At 40.4% G+C, this 13560-nt stretch overlaps 1 protein-coding gene across 1 annotated transcript in view; it reads right to left on the reverse strand.

The window, feature by feature from the left end:
• The window catches only part of ROR2 (receptor tyrosine kinase like orphan receptor 2), a 136193-nt gene that overhangs the window by 18181 nt on the left and 104452 nt on the right, over positions 1-13560 (reverse strand). The window contains exons 3-4 of the mRNA XM_075211144.1: positions 7487-7774; positions 7235-7265 (exon numbers count right to left, since the gene is read on the reverse strand). Coding sequence (XP_075067245.1) covers positions 7235-7265; positions 7487-7774 — 319 coding nt within the window. The remainder of the gene's footprint in view (positions 1-7234; positions 7266-7486; positions 7775-13560) is intronic.

Raw genomic sequence — 13560 nt, forward strand, 5'->3', positions numbered from 1 at the left:
CTGTCCCTGATGTTTTTTCTGGAGAGAAGTGGCTTCTTTGCTGGCCTTCTTGTCATCAGGCCATCCTCCAAAAGTCTTTGCTTCACTGTGTGTGCAGATGCTCTCACACCTGCCTGCTGCCATTCCTGAGCAAGCTCTGCACTGGTGGAGCTTGATCCCGCAGCTGAATCAACTTTAGGAGGCAGTCCTGGCACTATAGAACCTCTCTCCTTGAAGTTCTTGATGATCCGATACATGGTTGATTTAGGTGCAATCTTACTAGCAGCAATATCCTTGCCGGTGAAGGACTTTTAGTGCAAAGCAATGATGACTGCACGTGTTTCCTTGCAGATAACCATGGTTAACAGAGGAACAACAATGATTTCAAGCACCACAATCTTTTCAAAGCTTCCAGTCTGTTATTCTAACTCAATCAGCATGACAGAGTGATCTCCAGCCTTGTTCTCATCAACACTCTCACCTGTGTTAACGAGAGAATCACTGACCTGATGTCAGCTGGTCCTTTCGTGTCAGGGATGAAATGCAATTGTTTTTGGGATAAAGTTCTTTGTCATGTCAAAGAGGGACTATATACAAATTACCATCATAAAAACTGAGGCAGCAGACTTTGTGAAAAATAAATATTTGTGTCATTCTCAAAACTTTTGGACATGACTGTACATCTGGGCTGTCTTTATTTCACCTGTAATTATTTACCAATTTATTGCTCTACTATATTGATCTGTCTGTGTTTATTACTGTTCTTCCACTATAAAATGCACCTGCACTTATACCATGTACTGTTGTTTGCCATCTGTACAGTGCTGCAGACCTCATGTCGCACCCTATAAATAATAATTTTCATAATATGTTAATAATACACTGTTTAAAATGTGTTCCACTGACAGTAATGGTCAAGCATCGGTTATTGCAGTAATTAGTTTGGTTTAATTTGCAGTCATTATGTGGGACTTTAGCAGCTCTATGGGCATCCACAGGTATCTGGCGGGTCTACAAACATGCACAATTCGTACCCCTTGCAGTTAATTACGATATTCCCTCCTGCAAACCTATTTTGTTTCAGCTCCTAGCACATAGATTTTCCCCTAGATGCACAGATCATTTAGCCCTGAGTTTCTGTCATCCCACATACAGAGGCAGTTTTGGATTATTCATACCTCCCAACATTTGGGTAGGTGGCCTTGGGAAAGAGCCACACCCCCAGGGGTGTGCCTATAATTTTTTAAGAGCTAGGCTGCCCCATTCTCTCCTCCCCTCCTCTCTAATCACCTTCACTGACAAGTTTCCCACCCAAGGATCAAAGCTGTCCCGATCAAGATGGTAGCACATAGCCTTAAATTGGGACTGCCCCATCTAAATCAGGAGGGTCGGGAGGTATGGATTAATCAGTGTGTATTTCCATAAACAAGGCAGAACAATAGCAACCTGCTGTCACATAGCAGACAAATCACTGTGGAATCTTCCTTTGTTTGCATTCGTAAATTACCCCAGTGATTGATAATATAGAAAGAGGTTAGATTTTTAAATCCTCACTTATCAGGACTAACAACAACATAAAACCTGCAACATAGGTCTAGCAATGTCATCAGTCCTATGGAGAATTATACACAAGAGAACAACATGCGACTCGATGACCGTAAAACAAATGAGGTGAATAACTTGGTAAAAGGGCACTTTTTTTTTTTCTTAAATGCAATTAAGATTTCTGAAGCTTAAAATTCTGTAGGGGAAAAGTAATTTGTTTTAAATGCTTTTCCTCTGAACCTGCCAAAGCACGCATGAAAGACTACTAAAACTTTTCCTAAAACCAACAGACATTACTAAATGTTTCAACAAAGAAAAGAAACTTATAGGCCATTAAATTCTTATGTATCCAAATAATCACTGATGAGGTCAAGATTAGCGGAAAGAAAATGTCTCAACAGGGTCTTTTGCTTTGTAATTACTTAATACAATTTGTATTCAAAATTGGTTGGCATTTATCAACGTCTCTGGGTTCAACGGGCCAATGTCCTTAAAAAGAACAGCTTACAGGGGAATTTTATGTATATTGATGAGCAAGAGCCAATCCTCAGGCCACATGCAGTCACTGTATATAAACTAAAGACATGAACATTATTGGAGCCACAGGTGATCCTCATGGCTCATGATCTTTAGGGGTAATGACCTTACACCCAGTTCTTGTCAATATGCACCAATGACATGGAAATTGATATGTGCATGTAGAATTGATGCACAGCAATGTAAAACAGATTAGCTGTTTCCTAGCTATATACATAAATGCCTTATAACTTATCAGCAATGAAGTAGACCAATTTATTTTATTACCCACACTATGTCACAGAGTTTATGTCACGCTGATTGACAGCTTCAGTACAAGTGCAAGTGGCAACAAATTTACATGATTTCACAATACAATAAGACACTTCATACCGATAAAATGACCACATAGGTGATCTAATTAAGATGGGTGTACTAATTAAGAGAACTGTTTGAATCAGTTGGAAATGCAATTGAATTAGGCCAGTCCAGAGGCCTCAAAATTGTTCACGGTATGATCATGATTTTTGGGCCAGTTCAGTTTGGGTTTGTTTGCTGCAGGTAAAGTTGCAGTTGAAAGTTCAAGTTTGATGTTCGAATTCACAGCTTGAACAATAGATGTTAATATAACGTATAAAATGTTGCCTATTAGAGCTTTAATACTCAAATTTGATAGTATGCAGCTTGTTTATATTCAAACAACGAACGTTGCAGCGTTTGAGCTTGAGGTTGGAGTTCAAAGTTTACATTCACTCACTTGGAAAACCATTAAAAATACTATACAATGTAGCCGTTTAAGCTGGAACATGTCCGAACCTGTTGGCCTTGCTCAAAATTGGCTGGATCTAAAGTTTGAGAAATTATAAAGAAAATTTGACGAACCAGTTCAAGAACCTCAGAGTCAAATTTCAACATCTATTCTCTTCGATATATTGCATGATATATTCTGTAAGTACACACAGGTTTCCAGCAGCTACTGATCTCCTTTACTATCCAGTCCAGTTTTATACGCTTACCATTAAATGTCCCAATCTTAGCAATGACTACATGAACTACATACCATGACATTTCCCATGACAGTCTAGTGAAATACAGCCACCTTTTTACAGCGTACTGTAATGTGTAAGGTGCTTTGGAGACCGAGTCAGGTTACAAGTGTGCAGAAGCAATGTTACAGCACTGGTCCATTAGCAGAAGATGGATTTACACCTTGGAAAAAAATTCTGTAGATACACCAACAAAATCTAACTGGACACATTTTTCGCCTCTCTGCCAAAAGGCAAAGGAGGGATGTGAAAGTCACTAATATTTTTTCAACGTATCCAAACAGTATTCACAAAAGTGTGATTAACATTAATCTAGAAGAGCAGTTCAATCCCCTTTTTATTCAGAAACCTGATAGTAACAGACCAGCATTAACTGCATAGAAATCCAGGGCCAACCTCAACGTCTCTCTAGACCACACACAACAGTCTAATTTCTGTATTTATCCAAGTAAAACAGATTAAGTAGACCACAGATTGAAAAATATCTAGAAATCAGCTGAATTAAAAATGATGTATACAATCATTGGCATTTTCTAGGAATTATTCAAAATGATCTACAACCTAAACAGGTATGATGTACACACGTTTACCCAAAACTAGTGTGTTACTGCCAGATGAGCTTGTCGGAGACAAACATGAAAACACTCACATATAAACTTATAATAACTGAGAAAACAAAACAAGAATCATAAACATGGATTATTACACAAATACGTCCCTTTTAGTGTGAATATAAGCAAATTCACATTCTTAAGAGCATTAGGCATTAGTGGCATTCCTAAATATGGGCTTCTTAGCAAATAATCCATATACTTATAGTTTCAGTCAAGCTGCAAGATCACTTCCCCTTGGCAAACATCCACTTAACTGTCTATTGTTGCCACAGTTAACACCACTTGAGTTCAGTGCTTGTGCAAACACTGCTTCCTCCAGGGCTGCCAACCATTGAAAATCCTTTTACTGACAATTTTATACAAAATGTAGACCTTAAGGTTGATGCAGCATCTGGATCTTATGGGGTTCATAGGTGATGGATAAGAGGATAACAACCTTATGCAACTTCAAAATCAGAAATGTCTGCAAAAAAATTCTGTCTTCTTGGTGACTTGAGGCTAGATTTACTAAACTGTGGGTTTGGAAAAGTGGAGACAGAGCCGTAACTAGGGCAGTGCTGTCGCCCAGGGTGCAAGCCCAAAGGGGCGCAACGGCCGCCCGCTACTTGCCCTGGCTCTGTGACTGCAGATTACCGGCACTCAGCAAATCCAAAATGGTGCCCAGCACCCGGATCCTCTTAAGAGCCCATGTTGTGCATACTAAGAGTTTAAGACTCTCTCCTCCACTCCTCTTTTACAATCTCTCTCCCCTCACCTCATCTCTGTGTGTGTGACAGCTAAAGCATACCATCCGATTCATGGACTTCGGAGGGGAGGGGCTTATCTGAAAGTGGGCGTGGCTTCCTCCTCGTGTACATCTGTCTTCGAAGAAATCTCCCTGAGTGTGACAGCTTCTGTCTCCACCCTTTCCTTGTGAGAGCCACTGCCCGCCTCTAACCCCCCACCCCCTTTGTGTGTGACAGTTTCTGTCCTGCTTCCCTTTAGGTATCAGCTTTTATCTCCCCCCCAGGCAAGTGAAGCTTTTGTCTCCCTTCTTCTATCCCCCTACATGTCACAGTTGGGCTGGCATAGGTGCAGTGTGGAGACAGGTTTGGCATTGATGTAGTGTAGTAGAGATGGGTGACATAGGTGCAGTGTGGGGCCAGGGCTGGCATTGGTGTAGTGTGTGTAGAGGTGGTGGCATAGGTGCAGTGTGGGGACAGGTCTGGCATTGGTGTAGAGGGGGTGGAATAGGTTCAGTGTGGGGACAGGTCTCGCATTGGTGTAGTGTGGGTAGAGGGGGTGGCATAGGTGCAGTGTGAGGCCAGGGCTGGCATTTGTGCAGTGTGGGTAGAGGGGGTGGCATAGGTGCAGTGTGGGGCCAGGGCTGGCATTGGTGTAGTGTGGGTAGAGGGGGTGGCATAGGTGCAGTGTGGGGCCAGGGCTGGCATTGGTGTAGAGGGAGTGGCATAGGTTCAGTGGGGGGACAGGTCTGGCATTGGTGTAGTGTGGGTAGAGGGGGTGGCATAGGTGCAGTGTGGGGCCAGGGCTGGCATTGGTGTAGAGGGGGTGACATAGGTGCAGTGTGGGGCCAGGGCTGGCATTGGTGTAGTGTGGTTGGCATAGGTGCAGTGTGCGGACAGGTCTGGCATTGGTGTAGTGTGGGTAGAGGGGGTGGCATTGGTGCAGTGTGGGGACAGGGCTGACATTGGTGTAGGCTGGGTACATGGGTTGTATTGGTGCAGGGTGAGGTTGGTACAACTACTGGCTGTAATGGGGAGAGTTGGTGAGGTTTTGCTGATTTTTATTTAAGTTTTAAGCCAATTTTCTTTGGAACCCCTCTCTAGAACGGCTTACCCCTGTGCCTCAGACCAGGTAATACAGCTAAAGAAACAGAAACACGCCACCTGACCTGTCTCATGGCACAGTGGACGGACCATTTTCATTTGCACTCCATCACTGACGGACAGTAAGTCAAATTCTCATATATAACACATAATTACACTGAGGCAGGGTGTCCACTCTCAGTGAGGTTCACAGCTGGCTTATTATTGAATCAGCTTTCACGACTATCAGTGAGACACATAGAAGGTAATGCGCTAGCCACACCCCCACATTAGGTTGGCCACACCCACTACGCAAGTGTCACTCCCACTAAGATGAGGGGCGCCTGTGCCCTGTCTCGCCCAGGGCACCAAAATGTCTAGTTACGGCACTGTGTGGAGATGTTGCCTATAGCAACCAATCAGATTCTAGCTGTCATTTATTTACTGCACTCTACAAAATGATAGCTAGAATCTGAGTGGCTGCTATAAGCAACATCTCCACTTTTTCAAACCTGCAGTTTAGTAAATATACCCCTTGGTCTTAGTTCACACAAGGAGCAAGCAAAAGCGACTTGAGCATTTGCTGTTCTTTCCACCCAGCATGCAGTTCTGTCCACACCTCAGGTTTTTATATTCATGGATTTTGTCATCTTTGAAACATTATTCTTGCATCAAACTGTTTGCATCAAAGATGTACATACAACATACACACAACATACAGTGTACATACAACACCCCCACAGAAAGTAGTGGTTAATGCCACAACCAAGGTGGTGTTAAGATCAAGGAATTTTTAATTATTTTTTAAGTGTAAGAAATAGGCATTTTTTCTTTAAGTTTAAGATCAAGGCATTTTTAACCTTAATTCTTTTGTAATTCTAGCGGGTAAGCTTATTGTGACTGGATCATTATGCATATGTAATACATTTATGCGCCCAACATCCAAACTAATATTTACCCTTTTGCATAAGAAGCCATACTGTCATGAAAAGCGATTCATAACATTAAGCTATGAGAAAATGTCGCTAAAGCAGCGCAGCAAAACCGGCTTTAAAAGTTGTAGATTCATGGCTGTGCATTAACCATGTTACTGTAAAATACGTCTGCATTTGTAATCCAGGCACTTTCAACATGAGATATGTATCTACACATTGACATGACTTGCAGTTAGTTAACATATGATACATAGAGGAAATCACAATTGTAACTTTAACATCAGATGACAAAGTGTTTGTTAGAATTCATGCACAATATTGTTAGAACAGTCTATGCAAAATACCCCTGCTTGTTCTAATCTGGTGACCTGTAGCCAACACTTAGGGGATTAGTGTCTGTAATGTGTACGAATGTGTACATAAAATCATACTCGCCAACTCTCCCAGAATGTCCGGTAGATTCCCGGATTCCAGGTGGGTCTCCCAAACTTTTTTTTTTTTAGCCCCGCCCTCGCACGCCCACCTTTCCCCCGGTAGCTCCTGCACGCCGACTGCCATAAGTTGGCAAGTATGTATAAAATACACACATACAGTGCAAGTGTACCGTCATGTTTTATCAGACCCATGTACATTTTTGTCTTGTTTATACCAGTATATCATCAACATGTGCAGATTGGTGACCTGGGCAGCTAACCCAAAGCAGTGTAAACTTACATTCTTCCATATCATTTCCTAACAATGGAAAACTATTCATTCAAAATAAGTTTGACTTAGCACAGAAAAATAGCACTTACTGGATGTTGGGGTTCGGGCTGTGTGTTGGTCCTGTTTAAATAGAAGATTAGAAATTATTTTATTTATGCATAATAATATATATTTATTTTTCTGTGACTATGTAACAAAATATAAACAATATAAAACAGAATTAACTTCAGGCATGGTGTAAGAACTGTTTCATAAATGCCATTCTGGATCTACTTGTATTTTGATATTATCACAAGTACCCTGTACACACAATACCACTCAGCTAAATTGTATACTCTTACCAAGCTTGACGAAAAGAACACCAGTTGCAGTAATAGTCTTTATCCCATTGGTGGCGACACACTGATAATAGCCTGTGTCAGTTGTGTCCAGATCTTGTATCCTCAGTCGTGAACCGTAATCTGTTTTCCTTATGGTGATTCTCTTGGGCTCTTGCACCACCGGAGCGTCGTTCTTTAGCCACTTAACGTTGGGAAGTGGACTCCCTGCCACCTTACAATGCAGGGTGGCTGCTTGACCCTGGACGATTGTGATGTTGTTTACAGGTTCCAGAAATGTCAGAAAATGTCCTGGAGGAGGCAAAAGATAACACAACATCAAACTGCAGTCTGGGCACAATGTAAAAGCCTTCAGGCACAACACTTTTGACAAGTACTTGTTTAGGATGGATGGTTTACAGTTTCTCTTAAATGTATACCCCTATGACAGAGTGCTATCATTTAAACACATCAATCACTTTATGTGAGGAAACAATAAACACTAATTTCAAAAAAGTTTTGTATAATTAAAGGAGTATATATCGGCCAGGGCCCTATGTGTGGAGTTTGTACGTTCTCCTTGTGTTTTCTCTGCGGCTAGTTCCCTCCCACTCTCCATAGTCTCTGGAAAACGCTGTGTAATATACAAATAAATTATATTATTAATGCTTATTAATATTTATAGACATCTTAACAGTTGCATGTCTAATTAAATAGAATTTCAGTACAATCATCATCACCATCAACATTTATTTATATAGTGCAGGCAAATTTCCGTAGCGCTGTACAACTGGGAACAAACGGTAATAAAACAATACTGGGCAATAGAGACAGACAGAGAGGTAAGAGGTCCCTGCTCGCAAGCTTACAATCTACAATCCTAAATTTCATTTTTATATAATCCATATAGTTTAACATTTCAAACGCCACATACCAGGTGATAAGAGGCTGTGGAAAATATCAGTAACTCAAAATAAATGCTAAAAACATCTTTAGTCTGGGATACTTACAGTCTCAAGAGATTGTGAACTATTCTACACATCAATCACAGTCATGTTTCCTACTCTATCAGTCCTTGGAGGAAATGCCTTGTACATACTGTGTGTGCGCGTGCATTTACATGTGTGTCTGGCATGGACCTCTGCCAGCTGAGAACCAAAGGCTGGAAAGAGCAATTATTCGGTTGTTACAGATCCGGCAGCAGAACAAAACACAGCCCCATTGCACACATACTTAGGAGACTTCAAAGTGTTGGGAACTCTGCAGTGTATGTTTTGCCACTTACCTCTCCCCTTTTAAAGAATGAATTACAAGCTGTATAAATAAGACCTTGAAAGAATGCTTATGTAACTAACATTGCTAATGGTTCACTTTAAAATAATGTCCATGCTTTAATACATCTACAGTAGCTCTAAATATTTATGCTGAAAAACACATTACATCCTCTTAATTGAGGTATATTGTATCACTATCCAGAAACATACACAAATACCTATAGTAATTTCCAGGAATACCAAGTCTAGTAATGTTGTATAAGGCTGTATTGGATGCTGATTTTTATTTGGAATGAATCTGAAGCACTGAAGCCCCTAAAACGCCCTCCATTCATTTGAATGGGTTTATTAAAATAAACTCCTAAATACATATGAGCAATTTTCAATCACCTGCAGTAATATAACATATGTCAGGACCGTTATGCCTTTATGTTGTGTGAAATGCTAATTGGATCTTAGACTTGTACTATGCTTTTGCTATGTAGCTAATGTGCACTAACCTGACAAGAGGGCAGCTTTTAGGACAAGAACTGCATACTACACATCTTATTTAGCGTCATCGTGCTTACTGTCACACCCATTCTGCCTTCTGCGCTGTGACTCCTCTGTGGCCGATATTGCAGAGGTGAAAAGATCAAGCCAAAGCACTTCCACATTTAAACCTCCCCCTTATTAAATCAAACGTTTCCAGATTTCTCACATTGTACTGCTGGTTGGACCCTTACTCATGTCTTAAATTATTTACAATGCTAAGGGGACAATGAGGCTATAAAAGTATAATGTCATAACTGTGCAGTTTATAATAACAAATATAAAAGTATATTAGCTTATTACTGTGAATAATTCACATTCTGTAGGGCTAGGCTAAAAAAGCTGAACTCCATTGAAATTAGAGGATAATGCCACCTGCACAGTGTTATATCTCCCAATAGTTCCAATTTCTGAACTCTAAACGTTCTATTGCCTATCAGAAAGTGGGTGAGTTGTCACATGAATGTGGATGTGTGTAATTGGAAATGGATAGGGTTTTGAATGGTCTTATTTTGTTTGTGAGTGGGCTTATTCTGTCCTGATTTTGCTTTTTAAAATGTAGATAGGTGATTTTAAAGTTAACTCAAATCTGCTCTATCCTCACTCCTGGTAGCACTCCTGTGTCAGTGACTTTGACACATGCATGATTGTGACTAGATACTGTAGTTATGTATAAGTAACACCCCTAGGCTCTCTCATCTGTCTGTCATCCAGATGTAAAATGTTCTCCTCACAAAACACACCATCTTGCTATGAAAACCTGATGCAATGGGTGCAAAACATAGCAACATGGACATCAGTGAAGAACTCAGAGGTCCATCTAGTATTCACTTGTTCTGTGTTTACTTGTTTGTATACTGCATACATTGTTTTTTCGTAATATGTTCTATATAAAGTTTTAACAATAGCAACATGTTTGTCCCTATGCATTATTTAATTATGTTACTGTATATGACCTCATGACAACTGCTGGGAGACTATTTCATGGATCTATTATCCTTTCTGTAAAAATATTTTTCCACAAGTTATCTTTTGGTCATCCTCCCTCCAATTCCAAATATGTGTCCCCTTGTTCTTAAAATGTGTCCCCTTGTTCTAAAAACCTCTTATATTTTTGTAAATACTAACTTTATGAACTCTATTGATACGATTGATAGATTTGAATGTTTCTTTCATATCACCTCTGTCTCCTACAAGCTCTACATATTCAACTCCTAAATGGTTCTGCTTATCAAAAGGAGAAAATCCTAACTCTAGGTAGATACCTATCTTTGAAGAGGTTTAAACCACTCTCCTAGAATGTCTGGGAGACTCCTGAATTTTGGGTAGGTCACCTGGACTCCCTGGAGAGCAAACAAGTCTCCTGCGTCGTTTTGGCCCCTCCCACCGCAACAAGATGGCTATTTTGTAATGGAACAGGACCAAAATAATGCGATTAACCGCGCCCCACCATGCCACCTCATGCCCTCCTACCACGCCCCCTATCCGGCCTCTCCCGTAGGCCTTCAACTCAGAGTAGGCGAGTATGGCTAAAACCGTGATAGCACTACTATCGCCACAAGTAACTAGGGCCGCCCACAGGGGATACATTGGGAAACACATGTTGGGGGTCCTCCATGTTGGGGGAAAGGGGGTGACAATTGTGACTATTGCTGTAACTATAATCTTTTTGGGCCTGGAAGTATTCAATCATGCTGCTCCCAAAGCCCCATGCATCATCCCCGTGTTGTCATGGTGCCAGTCATGTGACGTAAAGGCCGTGCTCGCACTGCAGTACAGTAAATGTTATAGTACAGTATAAGTTACAGTACCATCTATAGTTTACAGCTGATGTTATGACCTGCAGTAACTGGGGATACTCAGTACAAAGCTTACCACTCTCTCTGCCCACAGTATTTTTAAAGTGACTGTGAGGAAAAATACCCAGGGAGCACACATTTCATCTACAATCAGTGAGACAAGTGGACAGAGAATCTTTGATATTAACCACCATAACACTTTGATCCAAATCTGCATGCATACTATTGAACCTTTGCTTGAAATTTTGGAAGTAAATAATTTCATCTCTCAAGGAAAGGTGGGCTCAGGATCAAAATTTGTCAGGGGGCCCATAATTCTTATGGGCAACCCTGGCGGTAACCTCTGCCAGTGATAAGATTTGCCGGATTTCTCCGACAAATCTTTCATAATGAGCTTTGCTATGCAGTCCATGCACCATTTTATTAGCCCTTCTCTATTTTATTATGAGTTTTTGGATATAGGGTCACTGAATCTGTTATATCTGTTCTTGTACACGGTACTCAGTGAGGTCTAACCAATGACAATGTTACTGTCGACGGTCAACTTTTTGAAATGATTGGGGTGCTCATGTTACCCACCCATATGACTAAAAAAAGCCTTTAACAGACACAGTTAGTGACTGCAGCAGCACAAATATTGGGGTTGTTTAAGCACCCACCAAGCTGGCTCCTATGCCTAGTATATCTTGCGCCTTTTATTAAGCAGTAACTACACAGTTAAGAATAGCTATTTAAGCATTCTGTAAAAGTGTCCACCTTAACATATTCACCCCCTTTAGTTTTTATCCTTACTATTTCTCCCTTTCTTCATTGCCATCCATTAATGTTACTAAAGAACATTGTGTCACTTTTTTTAAAAAACCAGACATCTGGTCTTTGAGCTACACTAAGCTATTTTTAATCTGTAATTGACCAACAATGTCCAGTTAATGTCACGTTTCCAGATCCTACAGATATGTTTTATAAAATGAGTTATATTGTAAGATCTAGGTATGGATGACAATGTGATAGACAGCTAAAAGCATGCAGCAGTCTAATCTGCATTTAGCACACGCAAGGGATAGAGCAACGTGTTTTACATGGCTGCGCTTGCTGCATAAGACTAGTATAGTCACATTGTTTATAGATATTTAGTCCCAGTGTTATTGCTTGGTTAAATCCCAGTCCTCATTACACCCTGTTCCATAAGCCTATGTCAGATTCAATTTGTAATGGCCAAACAGAGCAAACATAGCTCCCAATGTGAATATCATGTCAATGTGCTGAGAAATAATCGTCTCTATGCAAGTCATCAGTCATCTTGCATAGTTCCCTAAATAAAAACTCCACAACTTTTTCTATTTGTTAGATATATAGTAATTAATGTTCTCAACGTTATTAGTCAGTATACACTGAATGCTGTAATAACAGCTACACCACACATATCAGAAAAAAAAACCCTGCTCTAATCCTATACAGAGGAATATCCTTAAAACGGAGGCAATAAAACAGCAGTTCAGGCAAGTAACAAAACATGTATTATTCTGGCTTCAAACTGTGCCCTTTGTATGTCTGTCCAAGACTGCCTGAGCCAACCACAGTCATTTCTTTACACTGGAGATTTATTGGTCTGCTATAGGAATTGCATAAATGAGGAATAGAGGAAAAAGTACTAGGAACAAGGTATTTTGCACAACGCATTTTTAAGTATTAAGGTGGATCTGTCAGAATGTGTCTCTTGGTAGTTGTGACTGCTGTTTAGGAAAGTCTGTTAAGACGTAACATAATAACAAGCTTTAACATACGGTATATGCTTTGCAAGGAATATTTTTTACTCTTCCTAGTCATTATTCTACACCTACAATTACAGTAAAGTGATGGCTGATTCACAATTTGGAAGATAAATACTTATCCAATTGAACAAATTGCAACTTTATATCCTTGAAACTGTCTGGGAAGACCAGTAACCCCCAGGAATAATTAAGAATATATACATTTCTCAACTGTTTTATAATGCTTAGTCAGACTGAAGCCATGTCCAACACGTATAAAAAGATGAGCCATTGTTTATCCTGCCAGGAGACTGAAGCTTTTAAGGTGGTCATAAAATCAACTAACCACATCTAGCAATGAAAGTACTTGCCTTACAAGGATATGGGTAGAAGAAAATGCTCAGATGCTGGTAAGCAGTGCGTTCATCTGAGAACATTTGGTAACAATGCAAAATCTATTGTGTGTAATGTTCATTACAAAGCTAAGTGCTAAATATCGTCTTTCATCTCTCTGTTTCCAGTCAGATAGGCACTGTGAGCACAACGAAGAGAGACACAATATGGCCACACACATCTGTGACATCAGTAAACTGGCAAGATATGTTTCATGTGGGACTCTGTAGGGCGCTATGCATGATAAAATTTGATCCACATTAGTTGGGCACGCCTATAAATCCAATTGGCAGATGTCCTCTACCCGCCTACGTGCGTTGTTATCTGCCAACCGCACCACACAAACTTGG

The sequence above is a fragment of the Mixophyes fleayi genome, chromosome 1 (assembly GCF_038048845.1).
Source record: "Mixophyes fleayi isolate aMixFle1 chromosome 1, aMixFle1.hap1, whole genome shotgun sequence".
NCBI lineage: Eukaryota > Metazoa > Chordata > Amphibia > Anura > Limnodynastidae > Mixophyes > Mixophyes fleayi.